Source organism: Gopherus flavomarginatus, chromosome 5 (assembly GCF_025201925.1).
Source record: "Gopherus flavomarginatus isolate rGopFla2 chromosome 5, rGopFla2.mat.asm, whole genome shotgun sequence".
Classification (NCBI taxonomy): domain Eukaryota; kingdom Metazoa; phylum Chordata; order Testudines; family Testudinidae; genus Gopherus; species Gopherus flavomarginatus.
In genome coordinates, this window is record NC_066621.1 from 85,695,587 (window position 1) to 85,718,644 (window position 23,058).

Genomic DNA, 23,058 nt, shown 5'->3' on the forward strand with positions numbered 1-23,058 from the left:
GGCCAGGCTGTGGACAGGGAGTTATGCAATGTCCTGAGCAGACTCCCCTCCCCACCTCCCATTTCACCTTCACGATGGAGACAGCCAGCTGGAGATCACTGAGTGGGAATGGGAGTAGGTAAAGCTCCTCTCCTGAGTCTGGCCGTCCTCCCACTTGGCCTCATCCATTGGGTGTCTCAGAACTCTTTCTCCTCTGCCACCAGTCCCCACTGTGCCTTTCTGGTACACTTGCCAAGCTGTTAATCCCAACGGGGACACAGTTTGCTGCTTTGAAGAGCCCCATTTATCAGGCCATTAAGGACAGCCACGTCTGCAGCTGCCTGCTTGCTGTCACTGACCATTAAGCTTGGTGACTAGTGATCTGGCATCCGGTGCCTGACACGATGGAGCTTGGGTGAAAGGCATCCCCTTGGTCCCAGGCCAGACAAGAGAGAAGGGAGGAGAATCATGGCATTGGAACAGAACAGAATAAAGCTGACCAAAGAGCAGCCCATGGACCTGTAGTATGTAGGAATTGGGTAGTATCTCTTTAAATAGTTTGTGAGCCCTCTAGAGGTCCTTACTGTCTCATGTGTTTCAGATCCTTGCGGGGGGGGGGGGGTGTACACACGTACGTGCACATAGAATCCTAGAAATGTAGGGCTGGAATGGATCTCAAGAGGTCAGCTAGTGATTCTAGTCCAGCCTCAAGCCAAATAGATCTAGGCCAGGGGTCGGCAACCTCTGGCACCCTGGCAAGCTGGGCCAGTTTACCTGCCGCATCGGCAAGTTTGGCCAATCGTGGCTCCCACTTCCTGCGGTTCGCTGCTCCAGGCCAATGGGGGCTGTGGGTAGCCGCGGCCAGCACATCCCTCAGCCCGCACCACTTCCTGCTGCCCCCATTGGCCTGGGACAATGAACCGCGGCCAGTGGGAGCCAGGATCGGCCGAACCTGCCGATGTGGCAGGTAAACAAACTGGCCTGGCCCGCCAGGGCGCTTACCCTGGTGAGCCATGTGCCAGAGGTTGTCAACCGTTGATCTAGACCAGGGGTTGGCAACCTTTCAGAAGTGGTGTGCCGAGTCTTCATTTATTCACTCTAATTTAAGGTTTCGCATGCCAGTAATACGTTTTAACATTTTTGGAAAGTCTCTTTCTATAAGTCTATAATATATAACTAAACTATTGTTGTATGTAAAGTAAATAAGGTTTTTAAAATGTTTAAGAAGCTTCATTTAACATTAAATTAAAATGCAGAGCCCCCTGGACCAGTGGCCAGGACCCAGGCAGTGTGAGTGCTGCTGAAAATCAGTTCGCTTGCCGAAGGGTTGCCTACCCCTGATCTACAGTATCGCTGACAGGTGTTTGTCCAACCTGTTCTTAAAAACTTGCAATGATGGGGATTCCACAATCTCCCTTAGAAGTCTAGTCCGGACCTTAGCTACCCCTATAGTTAATTGTTTACCCTAATTATCTAACCTAAATATCTGTTGCTGCAGATTAAGCCTGTTACTTCTTGCCCTACCTTCAGTGGACATGAGAAACAATTTACTTCAGCCCTCTTTGCAACACCTCTTAACATATTTGAAGACTGTCCCCCCCCCCCACTTCCCCTATCCCCCACACGCAAAGTTTTCCTTTCTCCAGATGAAACATACCCAGTTTATTTAACCTTTCCTCATAGGTCAGGTTTTCTAAACTTTTTATAATTTTTATTTTTCTACTCTGGACTATCTCTGATTTGTCCACAGAAAAAGTGTGGCACCCAGAGTTGGACACAATACTCCAGCTGAGGCATCACCAGTGCCAAGTAGAGCATGACAGTTACCTCCTGTGTCTTACTTGTGACACTCCTGTTAATACATCCCAGAATATTATGGTTATTCAATCTCTATTGTGCCTGTGTAGTTCTTTCGTATTGTGTTATGTAGGGAGCAAAAGACACAACAAGGCCAGACGAGGCCCTCAGAGATCTGCAGTGCAGCTGGTGTCCCTCTCTGTGCTTTGAGGGTTCAGCCTCCTAGAAACTACAAGTCTGAGCATGCCATGCACCCTCTTGCTCTGAGTGGTTGGCTGCATGGCGCTCTGGGAAGCCAAGTCTCCGGGGGCTACACATGAGGACATCTGCAATCTGCTCCATTATATGCCCAATAGATTCAGCCTTTGGGCTTCTTGCATGTTGCTGACAGTCTTTTGCAAGGCAGAGTTGGATGTCCTTGGAGGAGAACCTAGAGCAGTGGTAGATAACCTGCAGCCCGCGGGCTGCACACGGCCTGTCAGGGTAATCCACTGGCAGGATGCAAGACAGTGTTTACATTGACAGTTCGCAGGCACAGCCGCCCGTAGTGACCAGTGGCCACAGTTTGCTATTCCCAGCCAATGGGAGCTACGGGAAATGGCGTGATTTGCAGGGACGTGCTGGCCGTCACTTCCCTCAGCTCCCGTTGGCCGGGAATGGCGAACTGCAGCGACTGGGAGCGGCAGGTGGCCATGCCTGTGGACGGTCAATGTAAACACTGTCTCATGGCCTGCCAGTGGATTATCCTGATGAGCTGCAGGTTGCCCACCGCTGACTTAGAATCAGCTGCCTGGTATCCCAGAGCAGGTGGGGTGTTGCAACATGCTTGTTCTGTGGAGAAGCCACCAAGATCTTGGCTACCCTTGAGGCAGAGGCAGACTTCCTGCAGCCAAGGCACCACATTCCAAGTTTTCGGTGGAAAGCTCCTCATTGCATGTGTACTTTTGTCTAGCGGATATGTGATTGCCTCTGCAATGTCCGGAGGAATGGGTGACTTGCAGGAGAGGCCTTCACACTGAGGATCTGCTGTCTGTTGGGTTTAATTGTTTGGGCTGTGTCACTGGGTGCAAATTACTGTCCCAGTGGAAGAAAGGAAAACAGCCCCCTGCTCCCTACCCCACAGGAATTAAAGGCTCATCTGAAACATCTGCACATCAATAGGCTTGGGTCTTTGAATAGGAGGGAAGTTCCCAATCCAGGCCCATTTAGTCCACTGGCAGGAGGGAGGCTATTGTTTGAATGGTCTCCAGATGTTGTGTATAGAGGGCAGGGATCAGTTCTCTGTTATTTGCCAGCAAAGACAGAGATGAAAAGTGGGTGGGGCCTGTGAGGTGGTCTGGTTAGGTCAGCCTAATTGGGGGATGGGGGTCAGTTTGGGCTTGTGGGGGCTGGGCCTGTAGAGAAATATGCGGGGCGTGGGTGGGGAGGGGGGCGGCAGGCTGGCCAGGCCTGTGGAATCTGAGCCTTTCTTGCATATTTCACTCTTTGCTCTGGAATTGAAATGTCTATTCTAAAGGCAAAATGTCTCTGCCCCTTGGTGCTGTGAGGAACTGGGGGCTGAACCTGTTCTCCTCCATGGAGTGAACAACTTTCTCTTTACTGCTCTCCTTTCCTCTTCTTTGGTGAGAGAGGAGCATCCTCGGCAGCAGCTCCATGCCTCTCTGGAATGTCTCCAAAGCTGGAATCTTTTATGCTAGAAGAGGCTGGGATCTTAGGCAGCCATCACACAGGTGTCAATGACCACACAAGGTGCAAGGCAGAGGAGAGCTTGGTCCCTGGGGTCCTGTAGGGAAAATGTTGGGAGGAGTAATGAGAGTTGGAGTTTCAGTGCTCTAAGGATCAAGCAGGGAAATGAGGGGAAGAAGAGGAACCAGGCCCAGGTAGCTGTGGTGTTTGTCACGAGGTTTGGCTTGCGGCCCTTGATCCTAAGCAGAGGCCCTGTCCAGTTGGTAACTGTCCCACAAGTCTGAAGAATGAAGCATGCATCATTGGAGGCAGCAAGGCTTGGAGATTAGCTGAGCGAACAGCAGGGAGCTAAAAGGAGGGGGAGAGTCTCATGAGAATCTCTGCCTCCCTCTAATACTTGCCAGTCATGGGTCAGAGGCAGAAGGGGAAGAGGGAGGGGAGCATGTGCTGCCAGAAGATGACTGTTGGAGGTGGGGAGTGTGTGTGTGTGTGGAGGGGGGGTTTCTGCTAGCAGCTGAATTTTCATTGTTTGGCTCCTTTTGATGTGTCCCTCCTGAAGTAGGGATGTCTCTTAGCTTCCCCCCACCCCCCTCCTTGATTAACTCTCTCATTCCCATGTTTCTGATGGCTGATTTATTTGCTTCCTGGGTAATACCTCTGCAGTGATGCCAGTGCTACTGGGGAGGCAGAGTAGTTTGCTGCAGTACATGGCCAATCTTTTATTTCTAACTATACATTTCCAACTATCTCAATCATGACTCCCCTGCGGGCTTGGACAGAGCTGGTGTGCAGCAACTGTCTGTAGCACTTCCAGCTGCAAAGGTAACATTGCAAACATGACTTGAGTGTAACTGATGCAGTGACATTTGCTTGAGACTTCAGACAGCCTGAAACAGTAGACCTGAGAGGCATGAACTCACAGGGCTGTTAACCCAACAGTGACAATTTAACTCACCATTGTCAGCTGTTTCACTGACGATCAAAGCACTGGAGAAAGAGACAGGCCAGATGTATTGTGATCTGCACAGTATACTGAGTGCCCCATTTTGCTCTCTCAAGTGGGTGGGGCTTTCCCCAAACCTCTGGTTTCCCCGTGGCTTGAAGCTGTTGTAAGGTGGGTCACCATCACATTTTGACCAGTGACTTAGCAAGTGCCTGTTTATCTGTGCTGATCAGGCTCTGCCCTGGCACAGGCACTAGGGTAGGTGCAGCTTTCTGACCAGGGGCAAGACTCTGGGAAACTGGGGGTTAAAGTGTGCTGTGGTCACCTCTGCAGAGGGCTAATGTGATGAGTGAAATGAATTTGGGGGCAGGGATGTCTCATTCTAGTTCCCTGAGAACATTTCTCTGCATCACCCACTTACTCTCCCTACAGGGAAGCCCCGAGCTTCTCTGTGCAGGAGGCCAGGGGCTCCCTTTGGATCCTGGCAGCGCAGTGAGAAGCTGTCTGGGTGGTGCTGTGAGCTGTCAAGGGCTCTGCTGTCTCCCCACAAGGGCTGAACAGGCTGCTCCCACAGGACTTCTAGCCCTGGGGACAAGACAGACAGGGAACTGAAGCTGGATCCACTGCTTGGGCCTGTGGAACACAGCTCCCTGGGCTTGGACAAGTCTTCTCCGGGTTAGGCATGTAAAGGGGCTGCATGTCCCTTTAAGGTAGGAACACTTGGCCAGTGACTCCCAGTCCAGCAGTCAGGATCTTTACTCCACACAATGCCAAACTTTGTTAGAGCAGGTAATCATCCACAGCCAGCAAGGGAGGAGGGAGGTGTCTGGCTCTGAGTTAAGCCCCTACCTGGCCAGCTGGGAGCCAGCCCAGGGATTGTCATGGTTTTGTTCCACAGGAGCAGGTCAGCTGGATGGAGGAGGTTGGGAAAGGAGCCAGAGTGCCAAGTTTTGGCTACTTGCTTCTCTCTGCTTGGGTAAGGATCCCAGGGCAGTGTGCCCTCGGGTGCCTTGTCCTTCAGTGCGGTATCTCGGGAATGGTTCTGTTCCCTCCAGACAGAGTGGGGGAGGGGAAATTTGTTCTTTAACTCAAGGGCAGGTTTAATTAAACATCAGGTGACCTGGCAGTGGCTCAGAGCTCTGAGAGCAACTTACTAAACCCCATCTTGTGCTCAACAGCTGGCTGGGGGCCAAGCCTTGGGCCTGGGATCTTGTGGGAGCCACAGGTTTAGGTCTCTGCTGCCTGCTGAGATTGCTGAGGTGCAGTTGCTGGAAGTGCCCCAGCAGTAGGGCATCGCTTTAGTGCTTTCTATAGGGATCAGTCTGGGAGGCAGTTTCTCTCTGGTCAGATTTAGCCAGTTCCCAGTGACAGCCATGGCCAAGGAGAGTGACATAATGGGTGTAAGACATCATCCCACCCCTCCCTGCACATCTTTCTCAGGCCACCTCCTCACTGGCTTTGCAAGGTTGTGATGGTGAGTGGATTCTCACTGGTGTCCCCATGTAGCAGCCCAATTTGTGGCATTTCAGGTATTCACCAGAGTGGGGTTCTGTAGGACAGTGCACTGCCTCTTCCCTGGCAGACTCAGCTTAGGTCCCTGGAATTCTGATGCCAGGTGTTGGGACAAGCCTGCTCCGCACTTGTCCACTGACAGCTTCTTACCAGAGCCTCAGGGGATCCCCCCGTTTCCTGGCGGGTCCCTGGGGGCCTCTCCAGCACAGCATGGACACTTTGGGCCAGTCTGTGTCTGAAGGGATTTCAAGCTGTGGAATGTTACCTGTCAATCTCTAAGTCAGCCTGGGGATCTGAGATCCCTCTCCCTGTGCCCTGTAGGAGCGCTTCATCCTAGCTGGGGGCCCCCAGGTCAAACTTGTGGGAGCGTGTGGCAGAGTATTCCCAGGGGAGAGTCCTCTGCTTTGAAGTGCCATCAGAGTGCTGAGCATCCTGAGGAAGAGGAGGGAGCATGGCCTAGTGATTAGAAGAGGGCACTGACTCAGGAGTCAGATCTCAACTCAGCCAGCAACTCACTGCCTGTGCCTGGGTGAGTGCCTTCCCCTCTGTGTGCCATGGGGATGATGATCCTGATCCCCATTGTGGGGCTGAGAGGTTGGATGAATGGAAATTTGTTAAGGTGCATTCACGGGTGCTGGAGAAGGCAGAACAGTTGCTGCTCTGGAGCTGGACGTGGTCTGCAGGTTGGCTTCTCCTTAGCTAGGTCAGATTGCTGCCAGCTTTGGGGTAGCATTTTGGGTCTCTGCTTAGTAATTGGTACTCACTCAGGTCCTGCAGTGACAGCCTCAGTCAAATAATAATCAGGGACCAGGCAGGGTGCTGCATTGAACAGTAACAAGGGGTAAAGCCAGCAACGCTGGTGCCTTCATCGGTGGGTACAGGAGGCAGCGTCACCAGACTCCTCTAGTCAGCTTCACTGTAATCCCTAAATGGGGCAAAGGGTGCCCTCTCAGCAGGCCTGGGAGAGCTATGCCAGAGCTGAGCTGCCATCATGGTTACACAGCTGCTTCACTCAGAGACTCTGAGCTAGTGCCATCCTCCGTGCCCAGATGTTGGACTGAGATGGGCAGAGTCCTGAAGGCTTGTGCCTTGGCTGTGTCACTTCCATGTGCTTCTCCTCCATTGCAGGCTCTAGGATGTTGGGGTCAGCTAGGCTAGACCTGCCCATGTGATCCTCACTGCTTCCAGCCCTCGCCCTGCCTGCCCATCATGCTGCGCTCCTGGCGTGGAAAGCTGAAGCTGCTGCTCGCCATTGCAACACTGATGATCCTTCTCTCGTGGCTCTGTGTCTTTGTGGGCAGTTCAGAATGTGAGTGTGGCCTGGCTGTGGGTTGCGGTATGGCCCAGGACAGGGGAATGAGCGACAGCAGACAGACAGCTGCCAGCCAGGGCTCTTGGCTTCTGGTTCTGCCACTAACTTGCTGTGGGCCCAGTCCTTCCCTCTCTCTGTCTCAAATTCCTCATCTGCTGTAACATGGGGTGATGCCCCTGCCCTGTCTCTGGGGGGCTTGTGAGGGTAAGTACATTACTGTGTACAAAGCATTATGGGTGGAGGTGGAGCTAGGAGAGGGGCTTAGAGATGGACATGGGGGATGAGATCCAAAAAGGCTGCAAGGCTGAGCATTATAGGTGCTTAACTTCTAGATGTGTAGGAAATCACAGGAACAACACTGTGATCCACAAAGCCTGGGCTAGGCATCTAGGCTCTCTATGCAAGGACTAGGGAGAGCTGGGTACCTTACAATGGGATCCACAAAAGCCAGCATGCTAGGCTGGGAGCCACCTCAGCTAGCCAATGGGAGATGCTGATGAGAGAGCTGCACTAAGCCCCAACCTCCCACAGAGATAGGTGCCTGGGCTGGGCTGCGGGGAGGTCCTATCTCTGCTTGTGATTCAAACAGGGGGAAGGTAGGTGCTCCTGTGCCTCACTGGTGTGTGGGGCCTGATTCGATAGGCCTGCTCAAAGGCCACCTAACTCCACTTAAAACAGCAGCGGGGAGGGAGCAGAGGAGGTTCTCCCTCATAACCTGTCTGGATGCTCAGCTGGGATGTGGGAGACCCCTGGTTCGAAACCTCCCTCTGCCAGAAGAGAAGGGATTTGAACAGGGATCTGCCACTTCTCAGGTGAATGCTCTAACCAGTGATAGAGAAAGTGATTCTCTCTCTGGCCCAATTAATGTTTATTTAAAGTGGAATAACTTCAGTAGCAGAGATTGAGGGAGATGCACATCAGAATATTGCCTATGCCCCACAAGCTGTTGATTGGAGTTAGGTAGCCTCTGAGCCTCTACTGGATTGGGCTGTGCATGTGACGCAGGTGGCCCAGTGCCTGGTTTGTGAATAGTCAGGTGTCCGGAGCCTAGAGGGAGACTGCTATGCACATGCCTCTGTGGGGATTTGGAGCCTTCTTTCTCTGCAGGTGCCTGTCCTCAGCCACTGGTGCCACTCCCATAGTATCCCCCTCCCTCCCCATGCCCTACACTCACTGTGGCTTTGGGGTTCTCTCCACCCACACATGGCCAACTGTTATCTCTTCTCCCTCACCATTTCCATGGTTAGGGGGCAGTGCATAGGGTGCTGTCCCACCATGTCCTGGGGTGTGAACTCTCAGTGATTTGGGGGGCTCTCCCCACAGATGGCCGTTCCCTCCTACTGTCTCCTTGCTTTGGGGACCGGCCGAGCCAGGACCTGGAGCGAGAGGCCTTGGCATCTCAGGTGCGCAAGGTGGAAGAGGAGAACCTGCAACTGCGCCTGCGGCTCAGCCAGGCTCAGGGGCAAGCTGGGGCTGTGGACGGGAGCGATGGCAGCCAGCAGTGGGCAGCCTCCTTTGAGGATGGGGACACCCCAGTGGATGACAGGAGCAACCGCACAGGCTGCCCCAAGCAGCAGACGGTGCAGAAATGTGAGGTGAGCGAGTGCAGCCAGCTTCATGGCGCTGTCCTTGGGGAGGGCAGGCACCCTGAGGGACCTGCACATATGGCCAATGACACGGGGTGCTGAGGGTCCCCATGGCCTAGGGTGATGGCCTGAGTCTCTAGATTCAACCGCCTCTGTACAGCTGCCCGACTGCACTGGCCGTGCCAGGGCCTCCCCCTTGTTGTCTGCTCTGTTCATGCCTCAAACACTTTGGCATTTTATTTGCAGTTAAGGGTGTGATGCTGACAGCCAAAAGAATGACCCTTTCTTGCCTCCCGCTGGGAGATGTTAGTGCCCCACCTCAGTGCCTCAAAGTGTCTGAGCATACAGGTGGGGAGGCAGCATCAGGACTCCTGGGTTCTCTTCCCAGCTCTGCCACTGTTGTGTGATCTGGGGCAAGTCCTTCCTCACTCTCTGCCTCAGTTTCTCCACCTATCACCTGTGGGTAATGACCCTGACCTGTGTCCCTGGGGGGCTGGGTTGCTGACGTTGTTTCTGTGTGAGATGTGCTGTGTGAGGTGAGATGGGCAGGTAGGCAGGACCGGCGCTAGCGGTTTGAGCGTCCTAGGCGGCCGGCAATTTCAGCACCCCGTGCGCTGGTCCCGCGGCTCCGGTGGAGCTGCCGCAGTGGTGCCTGCGGAGCGTCTGGTGCTCCGTGGCTCTGGTGGAGCTGCCGCAGTCGTGCCTGCGGGAGGCGCAATGGAGCCGCGCGAGGAGCCGACCGTCCGCAGGCAGGACTGCGGCGGCTCCACCGGAGCTGCGGACCAGCAGACCCTCTGCAGGCACCACTGTGGCAGCTCCACTGGAGCCGTCTGCCACCCCTTCCAGCAAAACGGTGCCCACCACTTATTCTGGCGCCCTAGGCGAGTGCCTAGGCTGCCTAAATGGTAGCGCCGGCCCTGCAGGTAGGGGAACTGTCTGACCAGAATGTTATGCAGCTGCTGTCGCCATCTGCCTTGTGAGGGGAGGACTCTAATCAGCGCCAAGATGCTGGGGTGGGGGATGATACTGTAGAGTGTTATTGCCCCAGAGGTTGTGCATGCTGGACAACTCTTGCCCCAAGAGTGCTGCTTTGGGCAGGGCTGACAGTGCCTTCTGTCTCTGGGCAGCTCCTGCACGTAGCGATTGTGTGCGCTGGTCACAATGCGAGCCGAGACGTGGTCACCCTGGTGAAATCCATCCTCTTCCACAGGTAACCCAGGCGGCGGTGCTGGGGGAGCCTGTGCTTTGTTGCGCTAATTTATACAGGTTCTTACCCTGCACTTACCCTGTCTTCAGGGGTTGGTGGGCTTCTGTCTCCATTTTTGACCCATGTGTTTTGGGGGTTCAGGTAAAATGAACCACTCCTGCAGCTTGGCTCCCCCGTCACAGAGTAGTGTGGGAAGGGGAGGTGCATAGCTGGGAAGCCCAGGCTGTGGTGGTGGTGGTGAACTTTAACCTATCCTTCCTCCCCAGTCACAACTCCCAGGATCCTGTGTTACTGTGACCAATGTTTGAGGGTCCCATGTGAAGGGGCTGTGCTGTCTGGGTAAGGGCTGAGTGAGGTGGGGGGTGGTGAAGGTGCTCTGAGTCCCACCTGTCCTCTGCTGGGGGGTGTGGATGGGTCTGTCCCAGGTTGACCCTGGCTCAGGATGGGGCATCTTCTCCTGGATGCCACCAGCTTTGGTGGTGGAGGAAGCTGTCCCTGGGCTCAGTGTCTCAGTAGGGATCTCTGACAACTGCCTGCGTTTCCCCCTGGCAGGAAGAACCCTCTCCATTTCCACCTCATCACGGACTCGGTGGCTCGGCAGATCCTGCAGACTCTCTTCCAGTCCTGGATGGTGCCCTCTATCCACGTTAGCTTCTACAACGCAGATGATTTGAAGGCAGGAGCCCCCGATCCCTTCCTCCCCCAACTGTTCCTCTCCCCACTTTCTCAACTTCTCTTTCCAGACTCAGTATTCCAGGGAAGTGAGCAGCCCCTCAGGGAGGTGGGGGATAGGGGTGCTAGAGAGAGTTCACCAGACTATTAACTCTTTTGCTGCTGGCCCCTCTCCCATCTGCTCTCCTTCTGGTGTCTATTACCATTTGACTGATAAGGGGGCACTTGTTTGGCGTGGGGGTTATGAATGGGCCTTTCTCCTCCACTTTGGCTGTGGTCTGTAGTAGCTGAAAGCTGCTCCCTTCTGTGAGTTTCCAGGTGGTTCCTGTATGAAGGAGCTGGCAAGTTTCAGATCCATTCCTAGCAAGCACATGTCAAGATGACACAACCACTAGCCCAGGTGACATTAACTGGTCCCCTGGTTGGCAGTCACCTCAGAAAGCCAGGTGTAATAGGGCTGTCATAAACAGATAGCTAAGGGTTAATGTCTCTTTCACCTGTAAAGGGTTAACTAACAGTGACCTGAAACACTTGACCAGAGGACCAATCAGGAGACAAGATACTTTCAAATCTGGGTGGAGGGAAGTTTGGGTGTGGGTCCTTTGTTCTTGAGCTGTTCTCTCTCTGGGCTCTGAGAGGGACCACAAGAATCTCCAGGCTCTCTAATCTTCTGTTTCCAATTGTAAGTACAGCGGACAATATAGAAAGAAAGACAATATAGGCTTTTACATTGTTTTTCTGTATTTGCAAATGTGTAGTCTGCTGGAAATAGTTTAAATTGTATTTTTTCTGGATAAGGCTGTTTATCCATTTTCTATGAGCTAAAAGACCCTGTACTGTTTACCATCTAAACTGCAGAGATAAACCTTTTACTTTTTTTTCTTTTTGTTATTAAAAGCTTTAAGACCTGTTTGGTTTTTTTCTCCTAGTTAAGGCTCAAAGGACTTGAGTCTGTGTACACCAGGGAATTGGTGAGGAGAAGGGAAAGAAAGCGGGGAGGGAAGGATAAGTTTCCTCTTTGTGTCACATTCAAGGAGCTTGAATCTGTATTGCCCTGAGGGAGGAAAAAGTAAATTTCCTCTTTGTGTTAGATTCATGGAGTTGAATCATGTGATCTCCTAGTGTACCCAGGGTGGGAAAGATCTGGGAGGAGGTAAAGAGGGGGGAGGGAATGGTTTATTTCCCTTTGTTGTGAGACTCAAGGAATCTGGGTCTTGGGGGTCCCCAGGGAAGGGTTTGGGGACACCAGAGTCTATCAGGCGCTCTACTTAAGTCGTGATTGGTGGCAGCCTATCAGATCTAAGCTGGTAATTAAGCTTAGGGGAATTCATGCTAGTACCCATATTTTGGACGCTAAGGTCCAGATTTGGGAATTATACTATGACATGTTGGCAGCATGTGGGATAGTAGAATCCAAAAGCTAGTAAAATTATTAATTTTCTTTTCTCTGTTAGCTGCTTGTAAGCAGAGAGAAGGTTTTTTTTTTTTTTTTTTTTTAAACCTACAGCCAGAGAATTTTCTTTTCCTTGATTCTTTCTGGCTGTGCATAGAAATTGCCTCAGGCAGGGCCATTAAGTTTAACAGGGGTCTTTTGTTAGACAATAGAACTTCAGCTGTGAGTCAACTACACCAGCAGAACACATATGCAAATTAAATGTTTTTTTTGTTTCTAAGTTATCAAGAAAGGACTTAAAAAAAAAAAAAGACTGTTGCTAAGCCAACCCCAGGAGACAACAGAGAGCCAGCAGTTCAGGCAATAAACACCAGAGGGCACCCCAACACAAGAAAACAGGAACCATGACTTCCAGGGCAAAAATGGATGCCGAGAAACAAATCAAAGAAGCAGACCACAGGCGACAAATGGGGAAAAAAAAGTAAAAGGTTTATCTCTGCAGTTTAGATGGTAAACAGTACAGGGTCTTTTAGCTCATAGAAAATGGATAAACAGCCTTATCCAGAAAAAATACAATTTAAACTATTTCCAGCAGACTACACATTTGCAAATACAGAAAAACAATGCAAAAGCCTATATTGTCTTTCTACCGCTGTACTTACAATTGGAAACAGAAGATTAGAGAGTCTGGAGATTCTTGTGGTCCCCCTCAGAGCCCAGAGAGAGAACAGCCCAAGAACAAAGGACCCACACCCAAACTTCCCTCCACCCAGATTTGAAAGTATCTTGTCTCCTGATTGGTCCTCTGGTCAGGTGTTTCAGGTCACTGTTAGTTAACCCTTTACAGGTGAAAGAGACATTAACCCTTAGCTATCTGTTTATGACAAGGGCCATGCACTCTCACCTAGAGATGGCCCCTCCAAAGCAAGGTGGGACTCACTGGCTTGGATATGAAACAGCCAGAGTCAAAACCGTCCACAGAAGCACAGTGGGGCATGCTAAAGGGTAGTGGGAAGCTTGGGCATCAGAGTTCAGTCTGGTCACTCACAATCGTGCACAGATGATGGGGAACAGGAAGGAGCTGTGGACAGAGCACAGAGAAATATCCCAAAGGGCCCAAAAGAGAACAGGCATGTGGGCAGGATTAAAGTGAGATTCAGCCTCAGGAAATAGTGCTAATACATTGGGGGAAATATAACCTGAAACCCAGATCCTCGATGAGAGGGGCTGGCAGAGCCTGGGGAGAATGGGGCTGTGATGGGACCGAGCTGCACAAAGACACCTGCAGTTGAGGGTTTGTGTCCCAAAGCCAGGAGGGGATAGCTGCTCTTTGTAAGGCTCTGAAAACCTCAGTCCCTGGGGTCTCTTCTCACGGAGCAGGGAGGAGACACTCAGCAGGTGACATTGGTCCTGAGGGGCCCAGAGCTGACATGCGTACTGGAGAGAGTGCAGGGAAGGGCTGCAGGAATGAACAGGGAGTTGTGGGGAGCGATTAAGGAACGGAATCCGTCCATCTGGGCTAGTGACTGTAAGGAGGGAGGGAGAATGTGGGGACGGGGGATATCTGGATGTGTAAACCCCAAGTGGGGGAGGGGAGATTTTTCAGGCTGATACATAGGGTGCAATGTGGGGTAGGGCAGGGCAGGGCAGAAGGAAACTTGGCTGAGACTCAGGATGGAGACATCCTGACACTCGCTGGGGGGAGGAGCCGTTGACCAGCTGTTGACCACTAACTGGAACAACTGGAGAATGGACTATAGGGGTCAGTCCTTTGCGGGCTCTGGGAGAGTGACTGGCTGCTCTCTTGGGCCTTTTCCATCTTTGCTGCCTGTGGGGACATTGAGTGAGTCGGAGGGAGGGGGTGAGGATAATATCCATGGAGGCCTCTGATTCCCATCTGCCTTAAACACTTCACATGGAAAATATATTAGCATTAAGCTTGGAATATGTGCGCCCCCTGGTGGCAGCTGCCATAGTGGATGCAATCTGTGGAATAGGCCCTGGGTGAAGGCCTGAGCAGCCAGAATGTTGTACATTGCGGCAGTAAAATCCCCCATGTTATATCCCCTGGGATCCCGGGGGTGTGCCTCCCACCTACACGTGGAATTCAGTCGCCTTGCCTTGTTAGGACTCACTCATGCCTCCTGACGGTTCTGAAGCTCTGTGGCACAGTTCTGCTGTCTCGTTAGCCTCTGGGGCAGTGGGGGTTGGATTTGGGGAAGGGCCACACCACTTGACACTTCTGTTTCTGGGGGAAGTGTTGGATTTGTGGTACAGACTCAGTGCTGTGTGTCTAGCCACAGGGGTATTCAGGAATGGCCATGTCCTAGCCCTGAGGGCTCCTTCCCTCCCTGTTGCAGGCAGAGGTGTCGTGGATTCCCAACAAGCATTACTCTGGGATTTATGGGCTGATGAAGCTGACGCTCACTAAGGCGCTGCCCTCCAACCTTTCCAAGGTCATTGTCCTGGACACAGACATCACCTTTGCCACTGACATCGCTGAGCTGTGGGCCGTCTTCGGGAAGTTCTCCGGTGAGGGGCAGTTGTGGAGAGGAGGGGCCTTGGGCCCAGTTGAGTAGCTGTACCTCTGGGAGAGGAGCCAGGCCCATTCCCCTGACTCCTCTGAACACCTGCGGCCCCTTGGCAGTGGGTGGAGTTTAGGAGTCTGTTCTGCTTGGCTCTCCCAGTCTGTCCTCGTCAGCCACTTGTGGGCAGGGGCATGGATTTGTGATCGGCACATACTCCTCTGGTGAGGTGGATCTGTCTTGCTTTCCAGACAAGCAGGCGATTGGGCTGGTGGAGAACCAGAGTGACTGGTACCTGGGAAACCTCTGGAAGAACCACAAGCCATGGCCAGCGCTGGGACGTGGCTTCAACACAGGTGAGCCCAGAGCATCCACAGGTCAACTTCTGTTGGGTGGGGGTTTATCCTGTCTCTGTCAGTGGTGAGGTCGGTGCAGGGCAAGGCCCCCAGCATGTCTAGTGGGATGGGGCTGGGATGAGGAAGCACCTTCTTCTGCCCGTTCCTGGTATTGAGAGCTGTTGCTGTGACTCCCCTTCTGTCCCAGAGAACTGCTGCTGCTGCTGTCCTCTGTGACTTGGGGAGCAAACTGCCAGCCCAGGCCCTGCTAGCAAATCCACTGGGAATTGAACTGTGCATGGCCTTGGCCACAAGGGGCTGATGGCAGGTCTCCCCAGTAGCTCTGCCTGTGCCTCTCAGTCATGTCTGGCCGCCATTCCCTGCTGTTCCAGCACAGGGCCTCTCTTACAGCCTGCCACGCTTTGATTTTATAATAGGGATAACTGGTCCTGGGGAGCTGCTCTGAGACCCCTTAAACTCACTTAATGTGTCTCTCAAGTCTGAACTAGAGCCACATGCCATATGTGCCAGCCTTGCTTCTTAGCTGCCAGTGCTGCACTGCACTCTGCTGCTTCCCCAGGGATGGTTTCTTAGGGTCACTCAGTGGCACCCCCCAGAGGTGACTGCTCCCCTAGGCCCATCCTTTAGTGACTGAGTGTGAGTGACAAAGCTGCCCAGGCCAATCAGAAAGCTAATGAGGTGAGAGCCCCTTCTCCCCCCACTCCCTGTACTCTGGGAATCCTATCAGAGGTGAGTTCCCAGGACTCCTCCAGGAGGAGATGCTGCTGTTGAGAGGGGTGTGGGACAGGCTAGCCAGTAAGCCTAGAATCCAGTCCCCAGCTGGGACACCCAGCAAAGGGCCTTGCTGTTAGAGAACTTGCTCTGGGGATGGCGTCCCAGAGCATTGAACTAGTACGCTTCAGAAGGGACTGGCTGGAGCTGAGTTCAGGGGTGGCTTAAGGCTGGATCGACTGCATCAAACACAGGGCTGGGCTGGCTAGTGCCTGTGTGACATGGGGACACCTGTGACCTCTCCTCCCCCACTTCCCAGGCGTGATCCTGCTGCTGCTGGATCGTCTGCGACAGATTGGCTGGGAGCAGATGTGGCGGCTGACGGCGGAGCGGGAGCTCATGAGCATGTTGTCCACCTCGCTGGCAGATCAGGTATGGAGCCAAGCTGCGTCCCAGCCTGCAGGCTCTTCTTTGACCCTGGTTCCTACTCTTGGGCAAACTATAGATGCAGGAAGCTGCAGGTGGGGGAGCAAACACTGGGGCCATGGGATGCTGCTGACACTACAGACAACAAAGGCTGTAAGTGGATGCTCTGGGACTCATGCTAGAGATCTGTAACCTTCTGCTCCATCAGCTCAGCCTTGGTCCTGACCTGCAGCATTCCTTGTATTTCAGCCCTGGACACCTCCTGAGCAGGGTCTGGTTACCGTGTCCACCTGTAGGGTGGTTGCATGATATGGATGATCCAGAGTTCTCTAGTCTGACCTCTCTTTTCCCCTCAGGATTTCCCCTCCAATCCTCAGGGGGGTCTCCAGAGGTGTCCAGCTCCCCGTGTGCTCACTGGTGATTCTCTTCCAGGACATCTTTAATGCAGTGATTAAGCAGAGCCCAGTGCTGGTGTACAAGCTCCCCTGCTTCTGGAACGTGCAGCTGTCCGACCATACCCTCTCAGAGCAGTGTTACTCAGAGGTCTCTGATCTTAAGGTGGGTCTCCCAGTCTCTGGCTGGGGCCTTTCCCCATTCCCAGGAGGAGCTGCACTGGGCCCAGGAGTCTCACATCTCCACTGCTGCAGGCACAGAACCCTCCTTGCCTGGAGGATGGGGTGTTGGGTCCTCTGGTGCAGCTTGCACCCCAGGCCTGGTGGGTGGCTGGTGGTAGATTCAAAGGGGAGGGGGAATACTGTGTCCCTGATGTTCCAGCCCATCTTTTTCAGGTGATCCACTGGAACTCGCCCAAGAAGCTGCGGGTGAAGAACAAGCATGTGGAGTTCTTCCGGAACCTCTACCTGACCTTCCTGGAGTACGATGGGAACCTGCTGCGCAGGGAGCTCTTTGGTTGTGCCAGCCTGCCCAGCCCACCCAGAAACCAAGTGAGCCCTTGCTGGTTGCTAGCCCCACCCTTGATCCTCACTTGCCCTTAACAGGTGGGACATGGGACATTCCGTCCCCTGAGCAGGCTCCATCTCCTGGGACTCTGCAAAGGCTCCGTCCAGTTTAGTTGAAAGCATCCCATATGTTCCAGCTGCAGCGTCTGCCTGCCCCCGCCTCCCCCCTGCCCATGTGTGTTTTCTAGCCCCTGCCCTACTTCGTTCTTATGTTCTAGCTGCAGGAGGCCTTGGAGAATCTCGATGAGGATGACCCCTGCTATGATTTCCGCCGGCAGCACCTTATGCTGCACCGCATCCATCTATTCTTCCTGCAGTATGAGGTCCTGGCCTTGCCTGACCCTGCTGATGTCACCCTGGTGGCCCAGCTCTCCATGGACAGGTACTTGGCAGGGACTGGGATGGGAGGAGGGGTGGCTCCCACTGCTGAGGAGCTGTGAGCTTTGTAAGCTGGTTCATTAGCCCTGGAACTTCTGTACGTGGAATTTTCAAACTGACCCAAGGTTAGCTCTGCACTAATAGAAACATTATTTCTTCAGGGGGTGCAGGAGACTGTCCTCATAGAGACTGGGGCTGAAATGGGAGTTGTGCCACAAATAAAATGTTTGTATTTTGATTCTGGGATTGTAAAATCACACTTCACCTCAGACTCATGCCCCAAAACCTGAACCTTATATTAAAAAAAAACCAAAAAAACAAAAAAAACAACAACAAAGTTTCCAGCTCTCCTGGCTGCAAAGAAAACCTTGTAACTACAAACCTAGTGTACCTGATGCAGCAGCATCTGCCTGAGTTTGCAGCAAGTCTGAAACACCAGCTGCAAGAGGTATGAACTGCTCTTTCATCTTAGTAGGGTGTTAACTCTGGTAATTTCATATTTAGGTTTCACAGTTAACAGTGTTTAATTATTTCATTGCTGAACATAGTAGCAGAAATAGGCAATAAATGTGCTTATCCCACAATTCCAGACTCCCTCCCCACATGCCCAAAGCCCTCCAGATAGCCGTTTAACTCTCCAACTCCGATTTTCTGTAGTGCAGTTACATGCTCTCACACACACCTGTGGCATGTCGAAACAAAAAGGCAAAGAGAGTAAAATAAATTGAATTCAGTATTAAAACCACCACCACAAGGGACTGCTGCACTGATGGGATGAGTCATTTTCATGCTTAATTAAATAAAAACCTGCACTGTGGAACGTGCCTGGAGTCGCCACAGAATTCCCAGCATTTCCAGCAAAGGCCACAGAATATAAGGAACTTGCTATAGAATCCAGGTTGTTTGCTGTGGAGTATGCGGCAGGGCCTTGGGCATTATGTTCTGTGGTAGCCTATTGACGAGAGGATAAAAAGGGGGTCAGTGGCAGTAGGGCAAGATGAGTGGCATCAGCATTGCAGAGTGGGAGGCTAGCTCAGTCTCTTCTGCTTGGCTGTGTCCACTGCTCTTTCCTGCCTGCTCAGTTACCTGGAGCTCTCCCCATGTGTCTGGCTCTGGCACAGCCAGTCTCATGCCGTTTCCCTTTGGCTTACAGGTTACAGATGCTGGAGGCAATCTGCAAACACTGGGCAGGCCCCATCAGCCTGGCACTGTACCTGTCGGATGCAGAGGCCCAGCAATTCCTGCGCTATGCCCAGGGCTCGGAGGTGTTGAGCAGCCGCAGGAATGTTGCCTACCACATTGTGTACAAGGAAGGGCAGTTCTACCCTGTCAACCTGCTGCGCAATGTTGCGCTGACCAATGCAGAAACACCCTATGTCTTCCTGACGGACATTGACTTCCTGCCCATGTATGGTCTCTACGATTACCTCAGGTGTGGCCCTCTCCATCTAGCCCAAGCTAGTCATTCACCCCAAGGGGCCCAGGTGGGATGGTTCCCTCCAGGATGTTACCCAAGGTTCAGTCTGTGTCCCAAACAATAGGGCTCCCAGCCCTTCCCTCAGGAGGTGATTCCGCAGCCTGGAAGCTCTTGCTGTCAGGAAGTTTCTCATTCTGTAGGCGCAGGCTGAGCTTGAGCCCTCTGGGAGGGTCCCGCTGTCACATGGGAGAGAGAACCCTTGCTTGGGGAAGGAGATGCCCCTTCTGCACCACTGGTGGATGGGGGTGCTGCATCCTTTCCCTGCATGGTGGATCCCAAGGGCCTTTAGACTCTCCTCCCACCAACCTCACACTAAGAAAAGACAGGATCCTCTAGAACCTGCTGATGCCCCTCCAGCATCTGCTAAGGGGGCCCAGGAACACAGCTGTGCGTAGGGCTCTTAGCTCCTAGTGGGTGGCCAGCGGTGTGCATTGCAGTCACCTCTTGCTGGCTCCACGCCATCCTAGCAAGGCCTCACGCTCTCCCCTGCCCTGCTCCAGGAACTCCATCCAGCAGCTGGAGCTGCCCCAGCGGAAGGCAGCACTCATTGTGCCAGCATTTGAGACTCTGCGCTACCGTCTTGTCTTCCCCAAGTCCAAAGCGGAGCTGCTCTCCATGCTGGACATGGGCTCTCTCTACACCTTCAGGTAGGTGCTGGAGCCACTCTAGTCCATGCTGCAGGGCCCATGCCACAGGCAGCAGGAGGCTCCCTGGTCCCTACCCATTCCTAGGGGCTGTGGTGCAACCCAGACCCAAGCATCTCTCGTGTGGTCCCCCACCCTCAGTCAGTGCCTGTGTCTGGATCTCTGTTCTGAAGCTGCTGCCCCACAGGTAGTGAGAAGTGTGTGTGTCTCCCACAGTTTGCTGCGCCGCTGATCTCCCCCAGTGTGTCACATCTATCTGGTGCTTCATTTCTCTCTCTCTCTCTGAAGGTACCATGTGTGGCCAAAGGGCCATGCCCCAACTGACTATGCCAAGTGGCGCACAGCCACGGTGCCATACCGTGTGGAGTGGCAGCCGGACTTTGAGCCTTACGTTGTAGTGAGGCGTGACTGCCCCCAGTATGACCAGAGATTCGTGGGCTTTGGTTGGAACAAGGTGTCCCATATCATGGAGCTTGATGCCCAGGTGAGTGAGGAGCCAGTGGAATTTCCTGCACCCAGACTCTGCTTTGTCCCTAGGGACCCCATACTACTGCCTTGGGCAGGTGCCTTCTGGGTCCCTCCCAGCACAGTGCTTCCGCTGGACTAAGCTTTGCTGCCCCTGAGCAGGTGATCTGGCCCCCATGGGTGTGGGCAGAGCCCTGCTCTGTGCCTGCTTGCTGACCACCTGCTTCTTCCCAGGAGTACGAGCTGCTGGTCCTGCCCAATGCCTTCATGATCCACATGCCTCACGCCCCCAGCTTTGACATCTCCAAGTTCCGCGTGAGCGCTGGCTACCGGGACTGCCTGCAGACGCTGTGGGAGGAGTTCCACCAGGATCTGTCGCGTAGGTATGGCGCCGCCGCACTCAAATACCTCACTGCCGAGAGGAGCCTGTGATGCAGAGGGACAGCGTGGCGGTGGGCTGGAGGGGGAAGGGCACAGACCACTTCCTTCCTACGTGGCTCACTGCCTGAAAGGGATCAAACCTGCAGCACGGTTTCCTCATCACAGGAACAGTAGATCACACTAGGGATGGAAAGAATCAGGAGAAAGGGGCTCTTGGTTCTTAAGTAGCTGAGGGAGCAGAGCCTCAGAGCTGAGGGTTTCTTCACAGCAGCTGAAATCCTCACCCAGAGACAGGACAACGTTGCTAATCTCCCAGCTAGGAGGTTACCTGGAGCCTATTTCTTACTTCAAGGGCCAGGGTGGGATTGGTCCCTATCATTCAGTTTCCAGAGCTTTGGCCAGTGTGAATGACGCCACTCATGGGGCTCTCATGCAGTCCCCTGGGGCACTTGCCAGAAAGCTTTACCTGATGTTCTGCAAGATGCTCCCTTGCTCAGTTTCATCAGCTCCTCCCCTGTGCACCCTCTGGGCTTTGCCTCCTTCAAGGCCCTGCAGTTCCTGCTGTTGGGTGTAGCTTAGCCCTGCAGGACAGGCTGAACTTAGTTCTTAATTTCTTCTGATGAACCTCTTCTCTCCCCCCCCCATTTTTGATTGTCTGAACTCCTTCCCTGTGCCTAGAGGGAACTGAAGCACCCCCCATGTTTCCCCAAGGGGACGTTGGCCTACCGAATTGGTTTCTTAGGGCATGCCTACGCTGCCGTGAAACACGCACAGCTGGAGCGGGGTGCAGAGCTATAAAACTGCAGTGTAGACATTGGGGGTCAGCCTGGAGCTGAGATTCTGTGACCGTTCCTGCTTATTTGCAGCTGGCTGTATGTGCACAAGTGTGCCCATCTTTTGCTGGCTGAGGGTCTGTACACAACACCTGGCAGCTAAGATCCCTGCATAGGCACTGCCTCTGGCCAGCTTGTACCACTAACCTTCATGGCCATCTTCCCCCAGAGGAGGGGAAGTCCTGTCCCTCTTCCCCATACTGTCTGGACGGGATCTCAGGCTGCTGCGGCTTGGTGTCACATCCCCGGATTCTCCCACACATGACTAGTGAGAGTTGCTGCTGCAGGTCTGAGGCCCTGGTCAGCTGCTTGGGTTAACAACCGGTTTGGTTCTGGTCTGTGCTTTGGAGCTGAGCGAGTATTGGATGTATTGCCAAATTGTGGTGCCTGTTGTAATAAAACCATCCAGTCCCTGCCACTCTGGGAGTAGGTAAAATTGTCCCGTTAGACACCACCTGCTCAGAGAAACCTCTCAGGAGGTCACTTCCAAGTCTCGGAAGTAAAGAGCCTGAATCGCAGTAATATTGACACTGACAATCAGGGACACAGTTGACATAGTAGCTGGGAGCCATGGTCAGAGCCTGTGCTGGGAACAGCTTCGGCCAGGCACTTTTCCACAGTCGTCACACACTGGAGCATGGAGGCACATTTGCTTTCCTCACTCTCTATTTAAGTTATTTAAGATGATTTCCTCACAGGGTGTAAATGATTAGGAGGGCCTAGGGTTTTTAGCCTTTTTCTTCCTTGCTGATGGTTCTGAAGTATCTTCAGGCCCGTCATTGCTCAATTCTGCTCTTCACTTCCTGGCACTAATCTGAACCAGAAGAGCCGCTACTGTGCTGGGAACGAAACATTCCAGCCAGGGTGGGGCAGGGCCGGGGGCTGTTGTCCTGCACTCTTTGTATGGAAAGGGCACAAGTGTCTCTGGTAATTTTTAATTAAAGCTTTTTTAAGAAATTCTTTTTCAAATCCTTGGGGAGCCATGTGGTTATTTTGTCACATTCTGTCTGATGCTGGGGTTGGGGCAGGGCTTATAGGCAGGTAGGAAATGAGGGCAAGGTCACGTCCCCAGGAGAGAGGGTTGTGTGAAGAGCTGATACTGCGTCACAAGCTTGTGGAGGGATGACAACTACAGTGGGGATTTAAAGGGTTGGGGGCAACAGTGAGAACAAGCTGTAGAAATGTCAGCTCCACCGAGCAAGACAGAACTCATCCCCTACCCAGAACTGGACCCTCTGGCATTTACTAACACGAGGGAGATCAAAGTGTAGTGGTGGTGGGTGGCTGCTGTTATGCTTTGGCTGAGAGTGCAGTTGTGCTCTCTCAAAGTGACTGTACAAAGGGCACTGCAGGATTCTATGGGGGCTGGCACTTGTTAACTTGAGGTCAAATAGCTAAAAACGTGTGTTGTGTTGTTTTTTCTGCCAGTGCTGCAAGTGCCTTTTCCCCCCCCGCACCCCAACAGTCAAGCTGGGCTCTTTCCATCTCACACATCATCCCCTTTAACAAACAAACAGGCTACAGGGCAAATTCTGCCCTCTGTCACTTCTGTAGCCCGGTTGCCTTCTGCAAGTGCAACCAATCAGAACCTAGTACCCAGTTCTACTGATGATGCACAAGAAGGACTGGAGTGTAGCTCTGGGTGCTGAGCTGGTGCTATGGGGCTAACAGCACTAAGACCATGTTTTAGTCGCTACAGGCAGCAGCTGTCACATTCAGAGGGAGGAGCTCTGAGGGGTAAGAGGAGCCCATTTGTACAGTTACATCTGACCAAACCCACACTTTGAGCCTATTTGTGAATTGGCTGGGAAGCTTT

The 23,058-nt window shown here is 53.1% G+C and overlaps 1 protein-coding gene across 9 annotated transcripts in view; it reads left to right on the plus strand.

Annotated features, from left to right (window-relative positions):
* LARGE2 (LARGE xylosyl- and glucuronyltransferase 2) overlaps window positions 1–23,058 on the plus strand; it is a 70,558-nt gene that overhangs the window by 28,045 nt on the left and 19,455 nt on the right. For 5 of the 9 annotated variants that reach the window (XM_050955313.1, XM_050955310.1, XM_050955317.1 and 2 more), the window contains 14 exons: window positions 7,046–7,226; window positions 8,553–8,824; window positions 9,943–10,025; window positions 10,575–10,698; window positions 14,448–14,619; window positions 14,864–14,968; window positions 15,999–16,111; window positions 16,538–16,663; window positions 16,894–17,049; window positions 17,283–17,446; window positions 18,596–18,874; window positions 19,420–19,566; window positions 19,852–20,047; window positions 20,263–20,411. In XM_050955313.1, coding sequence (XP_050811270.1) covers window positions 7,127–7,226; window positions 8,553–8,824; window positions 9,943–10,025; window positions 10,575–10,698; window positions 14,448–14,619; window positions 14,864–14,968; window positions 15,999–16,111; window positions 16,538–16,663; window positions 16,894–17,049; window positions 17,283–17,446; window positions 18,596–18,874; window positions 19,420–19,566; window positions 19,852–20,047; window positions 20,263–20,411 — 2,186 coding nt within the window. In that variant the 5' untranslated portion in view covers window positions 7,046–7,126. Of the gene's footprint in view, window positions 1–7,045; window positions 7,227–8,552; window positions 8,825–9,942; window positions 10,026–10,574; window positions 10,699–14,447; window positions 14,620–14,863; window positions 14,969–15,998; window positions 16,112–16,537; window positions 16,664–16,893; window positions 17,050–17,282; window positions 17,447–18,595; window positions 18,875–19,419; window positions 19,567–19,851; window positions 20,048–20,262; window positions 22,150–23,058 lie in introns of those variants that run through there. The other 4 variants (XM_050955319.1, XM_050955318.1, XM_050955314.1 and 1 more) reach the window with 3 other exon arrangements.